At 39.1% G+C, this 19,832-nt stretch overlaps 2 protein-coding genes across 3 annotated transcripts in view; both read left to right on the top strand.

Annotated features, from left to right (window-relative positions):
- aclyb (ATP citrate lyase b) overlaps positions 1–10,200 on the top strand; it is a 50,588-nt gene extending 40,388 nt beyond the window's left edge. For both annotated transcript variants that reach the window (XM_079596418.1, XM_079596417.1), the window contains 10 exons: positions 1,153–1,263; positions 1,562–1,689; positions 2,809–2,902; positions 3,361–3,515; positions 3,642–3,792; positions 4,093–4,236; positions 7,266–7,379; positions 7,479–7,561; positions 8,626–8,702; positions 9,404–10,200. In XM_079596418.1, coding sequence (XP_079452544.1) covers positions 1,153–1,263; positions 1,562–1,689; positions 2,809–2,902; positions 3,361–3,515; positions 3,642–3,792; positions 4,093–4,236; positions 7,266–7,379; positions 7,479–7,561; positions 8,626–8,702; positions 9,404–9,498 — 1,152 coding nt within the window. In that variant the 3' untranslated portion in view covers positions 9,499–10,200. The remainder of the gene's footprint in view (positions 1–1,152; positions 1,264–1,561; positions 1,690–2,808; positions 2,903–3,360; positions 3,516–3,641; positions 3,793–4,092; positions 4,237–7,265; positions 7,380–7,478; positions 7,562–8,625; positions 8,703–9,403) is intronic.
- A 2,069-nt stretch (positions 10,201–12,269) lies between these two features.
- On the top strand, positions 12,270–19,817 carry klhl11 (kelch-like family member 11). The gene is made up of 3 exons (XM_079596419.1): positions 12,270–12,311; positions 14,117–14,740; positions 16,459–19,817. Exons 2-3 carry the CDS (start codon positions 14,208–14,210, stop codon positions 18,044–18,046), a joined length of 2,121 nt encoding a protein of 706 aa, XP_079452545.1. The 5' UTR covers positions 12,270–12,311; positions 14,117–14,207; the 3' UTR covers positions 18,047–19,817.
- The last annotated feature ends 15 nt before the right edge of the window (positions 19,818–19,832 follow it).

Below are 19,832 nucleotides of genomic sequence, written 5' to 3' on the forward strand. Positions count from 1 at the left end.
AAGAATTAAATACCTATGATATTGAAGAGACTCTCATAACACTGGTCTGGAACAAAGATATTTATGACAGTTCCCTAAATAAGGGAGGCCTCGGAGGCCTGTACATACAGAAACACAGTCACAGAATGTTCATATTTTGTCATTGGAGTTATATAAGAGTCTGTAGTATTACACTCTCTGACAAATAACTTCTAAACTCATCTCAACATGTTATAATTTATTAAAGGGATTATGAAATGCCATGGGAAAATGTCCTTTATGTACGCATTTATGTTGTTCTGTCCCTGGATGTAGACAAACTGGACCTCCAAAACTGTGCATACCCTTCCAAAAGATCAAACTGTTAAAAACGCATGGCTAAAGTTTATTTTTAATGACTTTCCTGAGCAAATGAATGTGAATTGTCTCATTTCTTAATCATTCTCAACATGTTGCCGATTTTTATCAATATCTTATATTCAAAGCTACGCCAATGCCAAGTATTGTGTACCTTGGAGGCAATTCGTCTGGTTGCATCGGTTAATTTTAATCTGATACTGGCTCAAATATTTATGGCCCTAATACAGCGCTGGCCATCATGAGCATCAAAACAGTGTAGAGGAGGGCATGGATGTGGTGTGAAAATCACTGTAGTGTAAGTTTAGCTGCGGTTTTGAAAGCGGTAATGCTTCTTAAAAATTAAGTGTTTGTGACAGAGTGCAAATGAAATAAATATTTTTTGATACAAAAAAACATTAAACTATATACTTACTAACGTTATAAGCTAACCTCTAGAAACATAATATAAAGACCTGAAAATGCATTTTATGACCCTTAAAAAATTTTCCCAAAAAAACTTTTCAAAAACTCATCAATAAATGATTATCATAGAGACATGTCAAAATCCAACAAGGTGCTCTGACCTTTTGCATCTTTTCAATATAATATAATTTTAAATAATTCACCCCCAATCCTTTTATTCCTCATTGAGATTATTTTAATGTCTGTAAAAAGGGACAGATTTGTTAACATGTTCATGTAGAATCCACTGGTGCGCTGTTCTTTGTCTAAATCTTTTTTATCATAACTATTCTGTAACTTCTACAGTAATAATATAAGAGTTGAGTTATAAGGCACTGTAATTCGAATGATATTGTGTGTGGTGTCTTTTAGATCGGCGGCACAGAGGAATATAACATCTGCCAGGGCATTGCAGACGGCAGAATCACTAAGCCAGTCGTGTGCTGGTGTATTGGAACGTGTGCCACCATGTTCTCATCTGAGGTACATCTTTTACATGGCTTTAGAGACACTTTTTGCATATTAGCCCTGGCCCAATTGGCACCCTCAGCCCATGTGGTTCTCCACTCTTGTAATGCAAAGGAGGCGTTCGAGAGCACCCTTCTGTCTTAGTAAATGACATAAGATACCATTTGGTCTTGTGTGCTTCATGGACATGCCAAAAATGGCAACATGAAGTGCTGCATTGGTACTGTACAGTATGTGTCAATACCTAACCAAGTTAGCGCAAGTTAATCGAATTAACTGTTAACATAGTATTGTGTTGAATTAAATGTTTTAGGTGCAGTTTGGCCATGCGGGAGCATGTGCAAATCAAGAGTCAGAGACCGCTGTGGCCAAAAATCAAGCACTGCGGGAAGCAGGTGCATTTGTGCCCAACAGCTTCGATGAATTGGGTGACGTCATCAAGTGAGTAACAGGAGGAAGCATTCAGACCCCTTCATTTGAAATAAGTTACAGTTATGAGTTTAAATTGTTTTGCCGTCAGTAAACGTTTACTGTAAAACAAATACATTTTTTATGTTATTTATAATTTTCCTTGTGTAATTATAATTTCAGTATTCAGGCCCTTTACTATGTACTTTGCGTAGAATTGCTTTGGCAATACAGGGATTTCACAGCTGTATTCTTTTTTGTTTTTGTTATCAACTTTTTATTGTCTTTAGATATAACAATATAACATCCATTCAAACAAACAAATTGGGAAGGGGGAGCAACAGACATATTATCAATAATTTAACATTCTGAAAAGAGACAAATTCAATATGTTGTGTCAGCTGTATTCTTGACGTCAAATGTCATTTGACACAAAAATATCACTGATTTTAATATGCATCTGTAACACTAAAGGCATTTTAAGTGCATGTGATGATTTGCTTAGTAATCAATAGACGGTACCATTTAAAAAATATTTGCATTGTTTCTATCTCGGTTATGCCTCTCCAGCGCCACAGCATAAGAACTTATTAATAGATGTGTTGGTAAGTCTTAATTGAATTGAGTTGTTTTCTCACTCATGCTCAAACAAAAACACATTTTTTGAACAAATGACTCATTTGAGCTGGTTCTTTTATATTCTTTAATATTTATTTACATTACTGTTTTGAATCAGTCTGATGAATCCTTATGAATGGTTACTGAGCCAACATCTGGTAAAAAGAGAAAAGCTTAAACAATGGCGAAACATAATAATTAAATCAGTGTTTTTAGTAAATATTTGTTTCTTTGAAATGTTCATGACTGTTAAAAAATAGTTTTAACCAAATTTGTAATAGGCCTACTGTTATGTTTGAAGTTGTCAAATTGACAATTTTTTCAGTAATTTTTTTATTTATCGTTATGGAACTAAATATTATTAGATTATCGTAGTAAAGCTTTTTTTGTTTATATTTCCCACCCCTTGTAATCAAAATGTGATTTATTGTCAGATAAATGTAATTTATTTTTAAATATAGTCCAGCAACCATAATTAATACTGTCATTAACCTTTTAATGCTATATGTTAATTGTCTCTGTTTTGTTGGGAAGGTTTGTGTATGATGACCTTGTCGCAAATGGAATCATTGTTCCTGCACAGGAAGTTCCTCCTCCTACCGTCCCGATGGATTACTCCTGGGCAAGAGTAAGACCTGCCTTATTTCTGTACATCAAGATTTTCATGTTTTGGAAGTCATGAATTGTCACCAGTTGTAAGAACAGATTTGCTTTTGTAAAGTACCTGTCAAAAGTTTGGAAACATACATTTTTAATTTTTTTTAAAAGTCTGTTATGCTCTCCAAGACTGCATATATTTAAGGAAAAAATTTAATATTGCGAAATATTACACATTAAAATAACTTTTCTATTTGAATATACTTTAAAATGTAATTTATTTTTGTGATGGCAAAGCTAAATCTGGTCATATAGTTGCTCTGTGACAAAATAAGGGTGGACATCCTCAAGATCATGCACCATTTTTAACAAATGTGGAGAATTTGGATGGAAATGCATTTGCATGTCTCTTGAATCGTTATAAGGCCATGAAAATTACTGGCTGCTAAAATGCATAGTAAATTTGTCTGTGCCTGTGTCTTTGTGTAGGAGTTGGGGTTGATTCGAAAACCTGCGTCGTTCATGACTAGTATCTGTGATGAAAGGGGCCAGGAACTCATATACGCCGGTATGCCCATCACAGAGGTCTTCAAAGAGGAAATGGGTCTAGGAGGAGTGCTGGGCCTGCTGTGGTTCCAGAGGAGGTTTGTTACGTAAAATTCCTTCATTATTCACATATTTATATTCATATTGAAATGCATTGACCAGTTATTTGTCTACTTGGATAACGTTTTGGCCCAGAAACATGAGTGCGTGTGTGTTTTTGACAGATTACCACGTTACGCATGTCAGTTCATTGAGATGTGTTTGATGGTGACTGCTGATCATGGGCCGGCTGTATCTGGTGCTCATAACACCATTGTGTGTGCTCGTGCTGGTAAAGACCTGGTGTCCAGTCTGACCTCTGGACTTCTGACGATAGTAAGATCAGTTACTGCACACACAACTACAGCTTTACTAACTAAACCGGTTCTGCTACAGTCTGGCAAGAACAAGAGTTCAGTAAACCTCATATCAAATATGAGCAAACAGAGCATGGCCATATTTGATTTTGCTGATATTTGTTATCAATAAACATTAAGAAAACATTGAATTATTTATTTAATAGTGATTATATATGATATTGAACATTGATATGATAAGAAACATTTAAGAAATATAATAATTAAAAAAGGAAAGTTGTATTTAATTGAAACTGAATTGTTTGTTTCTGTTCTGCAGGGAGATAGATTCGGTGGCGCTCTGGACGCAGCTGCTAAACAGTTCAGTAAAGCGTTTGACAGCGGCCTGCTGCCCATGGAGTTTGTCAACAAAATGAAGAAAGATGGCATGCTTATTATGGGCATCGGACATCGAGTCAAATCAGTAAATGCACACAAATACAGAGAGAAACACACTGCATGAGACCAGATTACTTATATGAAGGGATATCAGGGCAAAAAAGTCTTAATTTATTATTCCATGTAATGTTTTAGTTCCCTTTCGAATTGGAACTCAACACTGCATCTTGGATTGACACTATGGGGAACACCATCAGCATGACCAATGTCTGAAGCATGTATAAACACACGCCAATTAACCATAGGTGAAGGTTGTACTGTCTCCTCAGGCAGATCTAGCCATCTCTGCCCCTATTGTTGGGTCTTAAAGTAGGGTTAGCACTCCCCTTGGAATGGCCCTGGTTTGACAATGCTAATAAGTAGAGGAAGTTCGCCTACAGGGTGTCGCTCCTTGTTATCTGTCATCCCTTTATTTAGTTTGCTTCCCCTTCCTAACTACCATCAGGTCTTTTAGTAGAGGCATTCGTTCCCTAAGAGGAGTGGGTCATTAGACACCTTTATGCCAGCAACCATATCACCCTGTAGCCCAAGACTGGTTGCCCACTGAAGCTAAGCAGGGTTGAGCCTGGTTAGTACCTGGATGGGAGACCTCCTGAGAAAACCAGGTTGCTGCTGGAAGAGGTGTTAGTGAGGCCAGCAGGGGGCGCTCACCCTGTGGTCTGTGTGGCTCCTAACGCCCCAGTATAGTGACGGGGACACTATACCCTCATAGAGCACCATCCTTCGGATGAGACGTAAAACCGAGGTCCTGACTCTCTGTGTTCATTAAAATTCCCATGGCATTTCTTGTAAAGAGTAGGGGTGTAACCCCGGTGTCCTGGCCACATTCCACCCATTGGATAATTCTTAATAATAATTATTTCCGTGTGTTTGCACATGCTTCAGACACCGGTCACGCTGATGGCGTTCCCCATAGCGCCAATCCATGACGAAGTGTCTCGTTCTCCTTCTCAGAGAACCTTGGTTACAGTTGTTCTCTGGGATGCTTTCTAGGGATGCATTGAAAATCTTGATTTTTAGGGCCTGATTTACTAAACTGGACAAATTAGAATGCGACCGCAATCCCATAAAAGCAGATGAGAGTTCTGCGGCTGATCTACTGACAATGCGCAATTTAAAGAACACTGACACAGAAGCTCATTTCCATAATTACTAACACAATATACCAAGGCTGCGTTTACACTTGGCATTTACATGTGATCACCGTGATCTGATCAAGCAGATCGGATCATAAGCCAGTCAGGACACGGTGTGTTTACACCTCCACATCAAGTGGCTTATGTATCTGATTAACAGATCGGATCTCGCATTCCCGCGGAAAAAAAAAAAGGATGGCTCCGGTGCAAAGTCGACCTGAAGTGATGGGTTTTCTTTTAAAAACAGTTTTCAGTCGGGGTACATTTTACAAATCTCGCAAAATGAGGAGGATGAAGAGGCTGCAAGTACTTATAATGTGGATAGATGGCGTAATGGAAACGTTACTGAGAACGTTGCCAGCTGTGGTGGGGAAAAATGTGCGTTCTTTACAGAAAATGAATGGTTCTGCAACTTTAGGGTGTGAAAGCAAACATTTCAGTATATTTGAGATGTAATTCGCACTCGACTGTATCGCAAAACCACACAGCTACGTTCAGTAATTCCTGGAGAGAGGAATAAAGACAGTGGGCAGAGTTTTGTGTGACGTCCACCTGTGAATGCAGACACGATGGCTGGATTGCATTTACATTACACTGAGATCTGATCACAATGCGTCCTCGACTACCTCCGAACCTGGACACGCTGATCGGATAACATTCCGATCAAAAGCGTGTTTACACTCGTCTTTTCAATGTATATGTGGACAACATCTGGATACAGGTCGCATATTAATGGCAAGTGTAAACGCAGCCCAAGAGTGGCACAAATTAGTATAGGGTCCCAAACAAGCAAAGCCAATGATAATAATGCGGGTAATCTACTAACAACACAGGTGTAACAAATAAAAACTTGGCTTGGCAAATTATGTTCAGATAACGCCTTCCTCTGGCATTTCAAATACATTGAAACAAATGATCTTCCTTCTACCACATGCTCTCTGGTGTCTGCGTTGTCTCCTCTTACATCAACTTTCATAGCCTTGTCAAGCACAAAATGTTTTAAGACATGCTTTTTTTGAGGTGTTAAATGATGCCAGTAAATTGGCTACCGCAAACCTTAGTAAATTACGTTGCATGGTTTATTGAAATTTTGCATCTGAAAGGGAAACTTCTACAAATGCATATGCAATAATCTCAGCCCAAAAAGTATCTTTCCACAGCTTTTTAAAGCTAATTTTTCACTGCGTCTTTAGTAAATCCTGACTAGTTTTTTTTACAGACAAAAGAGGGTTTCCATTGGTGCAAGCCCTGGCCCTTAGTGTTTAAAGGAAACATTCCCAAAACATTTTTTTCATAAAAGTTCATACAGCCCAAATCAAAAAAAGCTTTGTGTGAGCAACAGATCAAAATTCAAGTCAGAAGACAGTTGGTCAACATCACTGGGTATTTAGAATGCCCCGTGGGAGTGAGGAACACTGATAAAACAGATAAAACGTTGTTGGGATAATTCCGGTTCACGTGGCTATGCGATAAAAATTCAGTATTATAAATTGTTACTCTTGCATACTCTGATTACTGTCAAAGTCAGAAAGCCTGTTCAAATATCAGAAAATTTGACTGATGAGGGACAGGCCAGGTTGGATCAAGATTTAAATGTGACTCTTAAAAACATGAAAATACTGTCGTCATTTATTCACCCTTATGTTATTCCAATCCAAAACAATAGGACTTCCATTCTTCTTTTGAACACCAAAAATGTTTGTAATATTCTCTCATAATTTTTGTCTATCCATTGAAAGTTCACGCAATCAACATTTTCAAGCTTCAAAAAGTATGTAAATACAGTACAAGTTATCCAAATGAATCGAGCGTTTTTTGTGTTACATTTTTTTATTACTTGCAGCTCTTATTCTCATTTCCATACATGCAGCTGGTAATATGTTGTATGTGTTAATTCCTGGCCTTTTTTTTGTGACAGATCAATAACCCTGATATGAGGGTCCAGATCCTGAAGGACTTTGTGAAGCAGCATTTCCCGTCAACACAGTTACTAGACTATGCCCTCGATGTAGAGAAGATCACCACCTCAAAGGTGACGTTATTACTAAAGCCATTTAAATGCATGTATATTTGGTTGTGTGATAATTTCTCCTCATGATGCTGATATTAAAATCTCTTTCGCTCTCTGCAGAAACCCAACCTTATTCTAAACGTTGATGGTTTTATTGGTGTGGCTTTTGTCGACCTACTAAGAACATGTGGTGGATTCACACGGTAAGTCAAGAGTAATATATTTTAAAATAATTAGGATTGAACTCTATTCCCTAAATCTTTCCAGTGCCAGGATTCTCACTGTCATGGAAACCACAGAAATATCAGGGAGTTTTAACATTGGGATTTCCATTAAGCAGTTGCTTAGATTTAAGAAATGCAACTTGAATCTCTGTTACGCAAGGAGAAATCTATACATCAGTCCTAGCTGTGGTCAGATGAGTCCACATTTCTGCTTGTTTTAGAGAAAAACGACATTAAGTTCTCAGTCCCAAAGATCATCCAGACTTTCATCAGCAACAGGTGCAAAAGCAAACATCTGTCATGGTATGGGGGTGCATCAGTGCAAACGGCATGGTGATTTGCATGTGTGTTAAGGCACCATTGACATGGAGGCGTAGAAGGTAACATTGACACTTTATTGAGACTATATTTTGTACAGAGAACTTATTATAATGCCATCAAGATGACATCTTTCCTGGGAAGCAAGACAATGCCAGGCCTCATTCTGCACATGCTAAAACTGAGTGGTTTCTTAGACACTACTACACCATAGAATGGATGTGCCTGACTGCCTTCCTGCAGTCCAGATCTGCCTCTTATTGAAAATGTATCCGGATCATCATGAAAAGGAGAATCAGACAGCGATGACCTCAGACTGTAGAGCAGCTGTCTTAAATCAGACGAGATTGGGCAAAAATTCCACTTGTAAAACTGCAACAATTACTAGCCTCAATTTCCAAACATTTAAAAAGAGTGATTAAAAGGAAAGGTGATGGGACATATGCCTCTGTCCCAACTTTTGTGGAGTGTGTTGCAGCCATCAAAATCAAAATGTGTTTCTATTTAAGTTGGTCAGTGAAAACATTGAAAATATTTTCTTTGTACTTTTATCAGTTAAATAAAGGTTAAAGATAATTTTACAGATTCTTGATTTTATTGCATTTTATAAATGGTTCCAAGTTTTCTGGAAATGGGGTTGTATTTAACTGACATTTTTTTTATTTCCTTGTACAGATCATGCATCTAAATTGAGTATGTTTATGAGAGCTGATTATGTGTTGCAGGGATGAGGCAGATGAGTTTGTCGAGATCGGTACTCTCAATGGAATCTTCGTTCTGGGACGCAGCATCGGCTTCATCGGTAAACCACTGAATCACCCTTCACTGTTCAGACACTTACATTCCCAACTATTCTAAAATTTAAGATCCGCTGGGAAAATAAGGTGCTTATGCGGCTCTGACTTGTACCACCTGACCACTGCAACATCACACGGAAGCACTCATGTGGCTTCAGCTGTAAAATGTAGTTAAGTAGTTATCTCATAATATTTATATTCAATACTTTCTATAATCAACTGTTGTACATGTCTTAATAATGCAATAATAATCTAAAAAACATAATAGAAAGACATACGATACAGTTGAATGTTGGTAACACAGTTGATTATATGTAAAATCCCGCTAAATACTAAAGTTTACTGAACTATAAGTTTGTTTAAGGCTTTTGCAAATGTTACTTGATGTATTGTGCTTTTATTACTTAAAATTCATAGATTAATCGCAGTTAATAGTGTTGGCAGTCTGACAACAATAACAGATCAGAGAACATCACGGTTTATCATCTAGTAATTACGACATGGGATGAATGCGGCAATATCCTCTATTAGCTACCCAAAATGTCTGTCATGTTTTTTACTGTTTTAGACACTTAAAGGCAAACATTTGTGTGAAAATTGCAGCCTGGGGGAGTGTATATAATTTGTGTTGGTCAGGGTATGTAAAAACAAGTTGTTTACTATGTTTTTTTTTTTTACATATTTGTTTTCACTGTCAATCCCACAGGTCACTATCTGGACCAGAAACGCCTGAAACAGGGTCTCTACCGCCACCCGTGGGATGATATCTCCTACGTACTTCCCGAGCACATGTCTATGTAAACCTGGAACCAATGAGTATTTTGGATAATGTAAAGCTGTGGAAACATGTCTATTTTATTACTTTACCATAGTGGAAAAGGGAGGGTGTAAATTATTAAGTCATATCCAAAGAGATACACTAGCAAAATACTGAGAGGAGTAGGTAACTTTCGCAAAGCATGACAATTGTCAACTTAATTTATAAAACAGCTGCTTATAAAGCAAACTTGTCAGTGGCCATCTTACATTACTAACACTGCCATGAACCTTCCTTTGCTCTGGTTAAAATTAACAAATGTTGTGTTGTGGGTCTTCAGGCTGTGAGTTCTAATAGAATGATTGAAGACACCACAGCCTGGTGATGCAAAGCACCAAACTCTACTTCATACTCTCAAGTTTTACATGTTACGTTAGCGTATATATTTAAGTTTTATAGTCTCAACAGAGTTTGTAATAAGATTTAAACGCACTTTGAAATGGGATTAGAGAAATGGCACATATTTGTGTTTGTATTTGTCTAAAATATTGGGGAAGCGTGTTTATGCATGACTTCCCACTGCTCTAAAACGAAAATTAAAGTATTTTCACACTTAACCTTGAGTAAGCAAACTGCTAAGGGCACATTTATCACTATTTGGGAAAAGTGAAACAAAATCAGCTTCTATAGTGTTGTTTTTATGTGCAAAATTATGGTATTTTTGAGAATAAAGGTCTTTATTGGTTATTCGTGTTGTATAATTTTCATATTTTGTGTTGCATTCAACCCTGGTCATGGGTTATTGCGAAAACAATGACATGAAGTGCATGTCAGAATTTTCTAAAATGTTGAGACACTGCATTTTCACTAACAAATTGATGCCTTGCAAGGAATTGGACGATTCAACTTGCTGCATTTACAGAGGATTTGTTAATGAATGTGGAGAAATGGACACAGATAAATAGTTTAGCACTAAAAATAGTGTTGAATTGAATTGAAATGTTTTTAATGTCCCCAAGGGGCAATTTGGTTCGCAACAGGTAGCCAACACATACACATTCGCACAAAAACTTGTTATTATTAATTATTATGAGATAATAAATAGATAAAAACATAAATACACAATACACACTTTAAGCGTAGCGTCAGTTCTGGCAGGTCACATAAGTCAAGCTCGCCTCAGTGACTCTCAGCTGATCCCCCTATCACTGTATATATAAGCTCCTTCATTTTTATGAGCAGCTATTGCGTTTCTCAGGAGCTAATTACCCTCCTCCATCCCCAGCTCCACCTCTCGTCAGTCAGGATTTGGCATTCAGATTCCCCTTGAATCAAAATAAATTCTCGAATTATGTTGTACTTTAAAATCTTGAATTAATGATATCTGCAAAACATTCATGTTGGTTCTATTCCATTTACCCTAAGGGGGGGTTATTGCTGCTGTGCTATCCCTGGTCTTATTCATGCGCATGGATGCGCAGGGAGTTCTTGCCCAGAACAGAACCATAGACCGTATACAGAACCATACCGCCAATCCTAACTGCTAATCAAATCACTAATTGCTAATTGTCAATCATATTCGACGTTAGTGGTCCTGACAGAAATACACACACTTGTTAGTACTCAAGTGTTGTTTAAATGGCTCATTGTATACATTTTTGATTTTATTTAGAAATGTTTAATAGGACATTTTGAAAGGGATAGCCGAACAAAATTGTTTAAATGAACAGTTAACCCCTCTGGGAGTCAGTCACACACTTGTGTTATCCACAGTCAAAATTGACTTTTGACTTTAGTTAATTCAGTTTAATATATTTCTGTTCAATAATATTTTTTTATTTTGAGAGCATTTTATGTTACTATTTAAAATTTATGCAATAATTATGATTCAATCAAAAAAGTGTTTATTTTGCACTCTTGATATTTTAGAGCGTCACCGAATCAGAGCCCGTCTATGGAGAGCCTTGGCACTCCCTATTCCGTCCCATTGTATTGATTTTGGTTGCAGTTCCATTAGAATTCCACTGGGGGTGATCGCGAGCGAGTGCAGACTGAATAGGAGTCAATGGGGCTATACGGCTAAATGTGTCTCTTTCACCTGATTGCCGTTGAGAAATCTCAGATTTTATTGTAGGCTTTGCAAGTTCAACATAGGTTATAGGTCGAAAGTTGAATGAACCAGTACTTATGTCCTTTCGATTTCTTACAGGTGGGGCCGTTGTTGGCCGGAACATGCTAGCATTCTGCTAATAACATATATGTGATGTGACATCACATTTTTTAACGCTTTTTTAGAGCAGATAAGTGAACTTAAAAATGCAATTTTCAGCTGAGTGTATTATCTTAAAGTCACAGAGTTTCGTACCATTATTCTGATGAAGTAGCGATTTTTAAAAACTCAAAACTTTATTTTCCGGTGCAAAATGACCGAACGATACCAGATTTAAATAAATTATTTGTAAAATGAACAGCCGCGGCAGGTGGAAGAGGCTGCCCCACCAAAATATGAATCCAAATATAGACCTCTAAATACACTGATTTAATAAACATAATGTGTTCAGCATTCTCCACAAATAATTTCGGATGCTCTAGAGACTATAGTCATGACTAAGTCATAAAGTGAATAGGATATATTCAAATTTAGCGCATGGATTCGGCAGGCATATTACTGACACTAGTGGGGCAGCCGGTCTCGGAGCCCTCCTTAGCTCTACAGCGCCCCACATATTTCCTATGTAAATCTGTGGTGAAAAATGTAACTGCAGCGTGCTCGTCTGGCTGCCCCGCTTATTTTCACGTGACGTAACCTCATGTTGGCAAAACCTCGCTCGTCGCTCCAGACATGTGTCTGCATCAGGTCAGTTACTAGTTGGCATTTTTTTTTACTGTCTGGTTCTTCCTATGTGGAGTGGCGTATCAAATTAATGAGAGTATAAACCTTTTAGATTAAAGGCGCTCATGTGATTAGCTTTTATATACAGTAATGTTAAGTTAGTTTGTTGTGTTTGTTTTATGTTTGTTCTGACAGGACTTTTCTCCTCAATTGAATTCCTAACTTGTAATATTCTAAAACTACATTCTAAATTCATAATAAATACTATAAAGGCAATTCTAAGATGGCATTCTATCAGATTCTATGCTTTTGTCGCGTATAGGGATGTTCGCCGTGACGTCACGACGCGCACTGGTTGGCAGAAGAAAAGTAATGACCGCTTAAAGCGCAGCGCAAACACAGAAGAAAATGGTTGTATCGTGCTTTGTGATCGGCTGTGTTAACAGGTTCGATAAGAGTAATAACCCCAAGAGCTTCTATCGTGTACCTAAACAGCCTGAATCAAGAAAGAAAGCTTTGAATTTCTGCAATTCGGCGTCTATACCCAGCGGAAAACAATGGGAGCCAGCGGACCACGATCGCGTCTGCTACCTACATTTTGCGTTAAAAATTAAAACTAATTTTGTAAATAAATGTTACTAGTAGGTTCTATCGCATTGATGGGTTAATTAATGAATGAATAACTGTACAAAATACCGCGGAAGACGTGTCAAAGTGTTTGTTTACATAACTTTTTGTGCATGCTGTGACTGAGCAATGGAAGTATAACACTGACATACCCTTGGTAAATTATTGTATTTTCATTCATACATTTTACGTATATGTTAACCAATGTTATATATCAGAGGTAAGATAATATTGAATATAGCCCATGGATAAATTACACCTGTATTTTTACTCTAGTTGTAACATATTTACCAGTTATCCTTAGTTACAACAAGTAATATTCGTAATTATTACTTAATTTATAGGCATCTAAAGATTTGTACGCCTTCATCGACTCTCTGGTAAACATAGATGGCGTGTCGATGAGATACAGATAGATGTCGCCGAATGTCAAATCTGGCCATGTGTCCGGGCTTTTGCTCCAATTCTCACTCAGGTGATATTGATCAGGCAGAGAACATGAACCCTGGTTATATAAAAGCTTAACCTTATATCTCTTTTTTGGTTCTTCGGACAAATAATTAGCATATGCTGACAAAACACAGGTAGACTGCTGCGAGTCTGCGACATGTCTTGGTTCTTTCTGCCAACCAGTTCGCGACCGCGCCCATATCGTGACGTCACATTTGACTCCGGCGAACATCCCTATACTAAAGTCTGTCGATCATCATTAGAGCGCCACCCTCAGGCTGAATAACGCAAGGACATTAGAAATCTGCCAAACGTGTGTCAGATGTGTTCAGCGATTATAAGCTTACAAAATATTTAGCGCTAAGACCCAGAATCTGCCCTACCTACATGTATGGCCAGGAGCCGCTACTGAAAATATATAGTTTGATTTGGAAACTTTATCAGTAAACTGTCAAACTGTCCTGCTCGCATCTGATTGACAGCCAACCATGATGTGGCGCGTTTTCGGAGCTTCACTTATTACTAAAAGCTGGAATATACTACACGAAATCTGAACATATTTTAAAACACGACAACTTAGACTTGCTGACTTTGTAAATGGTTACAGACAAAAACAAGAATCGCATTTATCTCATACACATTTATGCACGTGTTCTTTCTAAACAATATAAGTTACCGTTTAATCATGCTTTGGATGTTTGCTCTTTTTTTCTTCTTCTTCTTTTGCTATTTCTTTATTTATCCGTTCCCAGATCTGCCCCTCATGTCTCGCGTCAGTTCCTGTAACGTCAACTCCTGCGTTGTATGGTGTATGTGTGCGCATGTGCATGTTGAGCGCTGTTTATGTTTGAGTGTGTGTGTTTGAGTGTGCTCCACCACCTCAAAATACTGCGCACTTTACGAAACGACAGCGCGGACACCGAGATGGCCGCAGCCGCCCCGAACCCTGAGGACGCTAGCCGGAACAGCGGCAGTCCGAGCTCGGCGAGCTCTCTATCGGGAGACGGAGAGTCCGAGGAGGCCGAGGAGTTCGCCTCCGCGACCCACTGCTCAGAGCTCTCCCGACGGCAGAACGAGCAGCGGAAGCTCGGGCTCTTCTGCGACGTGACGCTGGCGTTCAGCAGCTCTCCAGGAGCCGCCAACAGCTTCGAGTTCACCGCACACCGCTCAGTCCTGGCCGCGGCCACGGATTACTTCACGCCGCTGCTCGGTGGTCAGTTTTCGGAGTCGGTGACGCGGCGGGTGGAGATGAAGGAGTGGAGCAGCGAGGCAGGCCTCGACCAGGAGACGGTGGAGAGCGTAATCCAGTTCATGTATACGGGCGAGATCCGAGTGAGCACCGCCAATGTGCATGAGGTGCTGGAGCTGGCAGACAGGTGAGAGATAGAAAGAAAGAGACGGCCATGCAGGTCATAGATGTGTCAACCCCCTGCTGCCTACCTAGATAGCGTTTTTTTTTTTTTTGGTATGTCTGATCATTCAAATGCATGATATTGGGCATAGAAGCAGTCCATGTCCGACGCATTTGGGCATCACCACTGGCACCTTCAAACAGCGTCTTTTTGTTGGCATCGTAGCTGCTTGCGGTATTTTGCGGTGGGCAGGTGGTGGTTCAAGACATAAGCGACGAGGATACTCTCAGAGACGGGCATTTTGACATAATTTTTGCGGAATTCGGTGACTTGGCAGCACTACATTAACAAAATCAAATGATCTACCTGCAGATTGTAGCCACCTTGTTGTTCAGGTTTGTGCACCCTAGGTGTGTATAATTAATTTGGGTGGACGATATGACACATCTTATTTCACTATAACGTCATGATATCATTATTTTTGGTATTTTATATTTTTTAATTAAAAATAAGATCAAAGATGTAAATAACAAACAATTGGACAAATACAATACAAGAAAAATGCAAATGAAATAAACAGTGCTTTACTTTATCAAGCACAATAGCTCTATTCAAGTAAGAAATTGAATAAGTGATAAGTGATTATCTTTGTGTTTTGCTGTTTGATTAATATTAGCAACAACATAGCCAGCAGTAGGTTACAGGTATATTAGGTGAACATCTACTGTGAATGTAAAGAGATGGGAAAGAAAATGAACACGTGTCAGTACATTAGATCCGTGCATTATAGGGCTGGATGTTGACACATTTCACAATTCGATTCAATTCCGATTCACAGGCTTGTGATTTGATTAATTTCAGATTACGATTCAATTCAATATAGCCTAGATTAATTGGGGTATATGTATCCGGTACAGTACATGGGAAATCGAAACAAATGTCAACTAAGGCTGTAAATTATACAGGGGGAAACCCCAGTTGGTACATTACAGGTTAAAATGAACTGATTTGTATAGGCTACTTGCTTTTAAATTACAAAGGGAAGTTTTATAATAATAATGATATTATAACTTTTTAATTACATAATTTGAAATATAAACATTAAAATATTGTCTAATAAGTTGTACTGTATCTTTTAACATAACTTCTGATGTTCGTTCATGTTTTTTCGAGCTATAACTATACCAGTAAAGAGGAAGAAATGATCCGTTCACGTATGCTCTGTGCTTTCGCTCGCGCTGCTACAGTCAATCCACATTAAAGAGCGTCAAAAATGGTATTTATTGTTTGAATTTCATAATAAAATAGATATAAGTCTCAGCTTTCAAATTCTGTCAAAGTAATGAAGCACCAATCTTCACCAACGTGAATAGCCTACTCGCCAAGACAGGCATTTTAACGTTCTGTAACGTTGACTGCTCGAGCACAACTGAATTCTGGATTGCATGCTTTCTAAGATAGGTAAGATAGGACTTTCTGAGCACGCACTTAAAATATGTGTCAGTTCTTTTCACAGCTTTGCATTTACCGTAATAATTTTTTTTATCATCATATGCATACCGTGATATAAACATTATAGCAAAAAAAAGTGTAAATAGACACTTTATCATTGCCTCGATATTTGTCATCATAATGCCCAGCTCTAGCTGACTACTAAAACAATTATATGTATTGCCTGTAATGTTATGTTATGGGGTGTTTTTGTAAGACCTTAAATCATATATTTTCTTTTCCACTCTCAGGTTCTTGCTTGTGCAATTGAAGGATTTTTGTGGAGAATTTCTCAAGAGGAAGCTCAGCCTGGGCAACTGCGTGGCCGTCCATAGCCTTGCACACATGTACACTTTGGATCAGCTGGCCTTGCGTGCTGCGGACATGATTCGTCGCAACTTCCACAAAGTCATCCAGGATGAGGAATTTTACACGCTTCCGTTCCACCTGGTCAGAGACTGGCTGTCTGACGCAGAGATAACAGTTGACTCCGAGGAGGTTCTGTTTGATGCTGTGGTCAAGTGGGTTCAGAAGAGCTCCGAAGAACGTGTCAAGTATTTCGAGGAGCTCTTTCGTCTCCTCAGACTGCCGCAGATAAAGCCGACCTATCTTACGAGAGTTGTGAAGAGCGAGCCATTGGTCGCACAGAACGCAGCCTGCCTACAGCTTGTGTCAGAGGCGGTGGAGGGTCATGCGATACGCTTCGAGAACCTCAAATCTGCAGATACAGAGTTCTGGGCCTCGTACATGGCCACGTTCCAACCCAGATTTGGCCAGAACATGGATGTTATCATGGTAGTCGGTGGGGTCTCTGAAGGAGGTGACTACCTGAGTGAGTGCGTAGGGTACTTTGTATACGAGGACCGTTGGGTCAATTTGCCACACATCCATAACCATCTGGATGGTCACGCTATTGCTGCCACTGATACACATGTATACGTGGCTGGGTCCATGGAACCAGGATTTGCCAAGACGGTGGAGCGCTACAATCCAAATCGCAACACCTGGGAACAAGTGAGCAACCTCACCACACGAAAGCATTCCTTTGGGCTCACCTGCATCAAAAATATTCTGTATAGTATTGGTGGTCATGGCAACTTCAGCCCCGGCTTCAAGGACGTGAGCGTCTACGAACCTGACCAAGACAAGTGGCACAACCTAGAATCTGCCCCTAAGATTTTAAGAGACGTCAAGGCCATTAGTGTCGAAGATCGATATGTGTACGTAACGGCGCGAACACCCGTAGATACCGACAGCGACGACGGGCTGAAGACGGTCACTACTCGCTACGACACCGACAGTCGCCAATGGCAGGAAGTTGACTCCTTACCGCTTATCGACAACTACTGCTTGTTCCAAATGGCTGTGGCGTCGACTAACTTCTACCACACAGCTTCCTGCTGTCCCAAGAGTTATACCACCGTACGTGATGAAGCAGCTCGGCAGAAGATCACCGCAAGGATCTCTGATGATATTCTTGAGAGTCTCCCGCCAGAAGTTACCAGTATTGAGGGGGCAGCGATCTGCTATCTTGGTGATGATGTGTTTGTAATCGGTGGCTGGAAGAACAGTGACGATGTGGATAAGCAGTATCGAAAAGAGGCGTATCGGTATTGCGCTGAGCGCAAGCGCTGGATGCTTCTGCCGCCCATGCCTCAACCTCGCTGTCGTGCCACAGCGTGCCACGTGCGCATTCCCTACCGCTTTCTTTACGGGTGTCAGCGCTACCCAATGCCACAGAATTTGGCACGGCAGAGGGACCGTATGCAGCAAATGCAGCAGTTGCATCGTCGCACGTTAACTCTACGCAGGCAGTTACAATCGCAGATTGAATGCTGAGAGCCCTTATTGCTCAATAGAAGTACTGCTGCTGCAAAAAATTGATAATATAGCATTCCCATGATCCCATTCTCATTCAAACGTGTGTTATTTGTTTACTTGTGACATTTCATCACTGGGAGAGTGAATGAAATGGCTGATGCTGAAAAAGAGAGTATTTTCAACGTGACTGTTTGAATAATAGATTCCTATAAATATGTAAAAAAGATATGTTTGTTAATATCCGTAGACATGAAACATTGTTTCATGGCGTTGCATGAATTTGCCTTATTCCCGCTGTCGGCAACTTGCAGAATGCTGCACTTAATTTACCTGAGTCATAACGTTCCATGTGGTGATGTTTGTCATCTACATTTGTGGGTTTTTTTCCGATTATTTTGCAGGGAGTGACAGTGTCCTGGTGTAATGAATTGGCTTTTCAAATCCGTTCAAATTTTTAGAGCAAACCATGAGTTATTACAAGACCCACTGCATCTTTATTCTCCTCACTTTGTTTATTAGTTCCTGGTCTTAATTGTGATTTGGTTTGTTTTGCACTTGAATGCAATGCTTTCACGGTCTTTGGCTGTATTTGCAAAAATGCACTCTCCACAACTACAAGCACTTAATTTCAGCATTAGCCTTCGTCTTAATTTATATTCTTATCATTTTATTGGATTATATTTGTTATTTTTCTTAGTTATGGAGTTGTGGCATCAGTTGTTGACGTGTGAAGGCTACACATAATACAGTTGCAAAACCAGACATGTTCAGAATAAAGTCAAGGAACCATCACCTCAGTGTGACCATTGCAACCTTTCAAAATGATTTTGTCATCAGTCTTACAGTCTGTGCCAGTTCGAGATCTCTCGGTTTCCTTAATTTCATGTTTTTTATGCATATTTTTAGTCACCTCAAAGACATAGGTTTGTGTTGTCATGCAATTCCTGCCAATAATTGTTAACGTAAATTGATAATGTTTTTGTTTTGTTTTTTCAGTGAACTGTTGTACATTCCCAATTATGATATAGCTCATACAGATGGTACCATTACTGCATCCTTGTCCTTATTACAAAATATTTATTATCATAATTTTTTTATTATTTTTACATTCCCTTATCTTGTTCAATGTGTGATGTTTAGTGTCTAACAAGAAATCTCAGTGCACTTCACTGGGTGAAGCAATCATTGGCACCATCAAGACCAGCTTAAACATTCATAATGTTTGCCTGAAGAACATTTTACTGTTATTGTTGTCCATACCAAAGTCTTAAAGAATGTCATCTTAGCTGACCTAATGTTACGCTGCGATGTTAAAATCTTTACTAAATGCAAGATAGAAATGGCTTTTGACAATGTATCTATAGCTCTCGTCTTGACTTGTGCAGTTTCATAGTCATATCATACCAGAAAAAAAACAATTTGAACATGCATTAATAAGCCTTTTTCAAACATTTTCCTGCATATTGGAGACTGTAGAATCGTTGATATTGTATTTACTCAATGGGAAATGTACGTTTTGTGTCTCTCATGTTGAGATGTGGTTTAATAGTGTTTAAACTCTATCAGTTCTTTCCTTCATGCACAGAGGAAAGGAGTGTGTATGTATGCGTGCGTGTCAATGGAGAAAGTGTCTGACAATAAGAGTAGCAAGGCTGGGATGTTCCCTTGTCCCGTTCTCGCCGTTGTTAAGTTTTTCAAGGGCGAGTATAGTTTTGTTGCATGTGTTATAAAGTATGCACATGTTGTGGATCTCAGTGATTTGCAATAAATATTTATTAAAAATCTGATATTGTCCATGAGTCGT

This window comes from Phoxinus phoxinus, assembly GCF_949152265.1.
Source record: "Phoxinus phoxinus genome assembly, chromosome: 21".
NCBI classification, from domain to species: domain Eukaryota; kingdom Metazoa; phylum Chordata; class Actinopteri; order Cypriniformes; family Leuciscidae; genus Phoxinus; species Phoxinus phoxinus.

Coding starts and splice junctions, on each gene's coding strand:
- klhl11 (XM_079596419.1), top strand. CDS start 14,208: ATGTTTGAGTGTGTGTGTTTGAGTGTGCTCCACCACCTCAAAATACTG. Junction 14,741..16,458: donor GTGCTGGAGCTGGCAGACAG/GTGAGAGATAGA, acceptor TTCCACTCTCAG/GTTCTTGCTTGTGCAATTGA.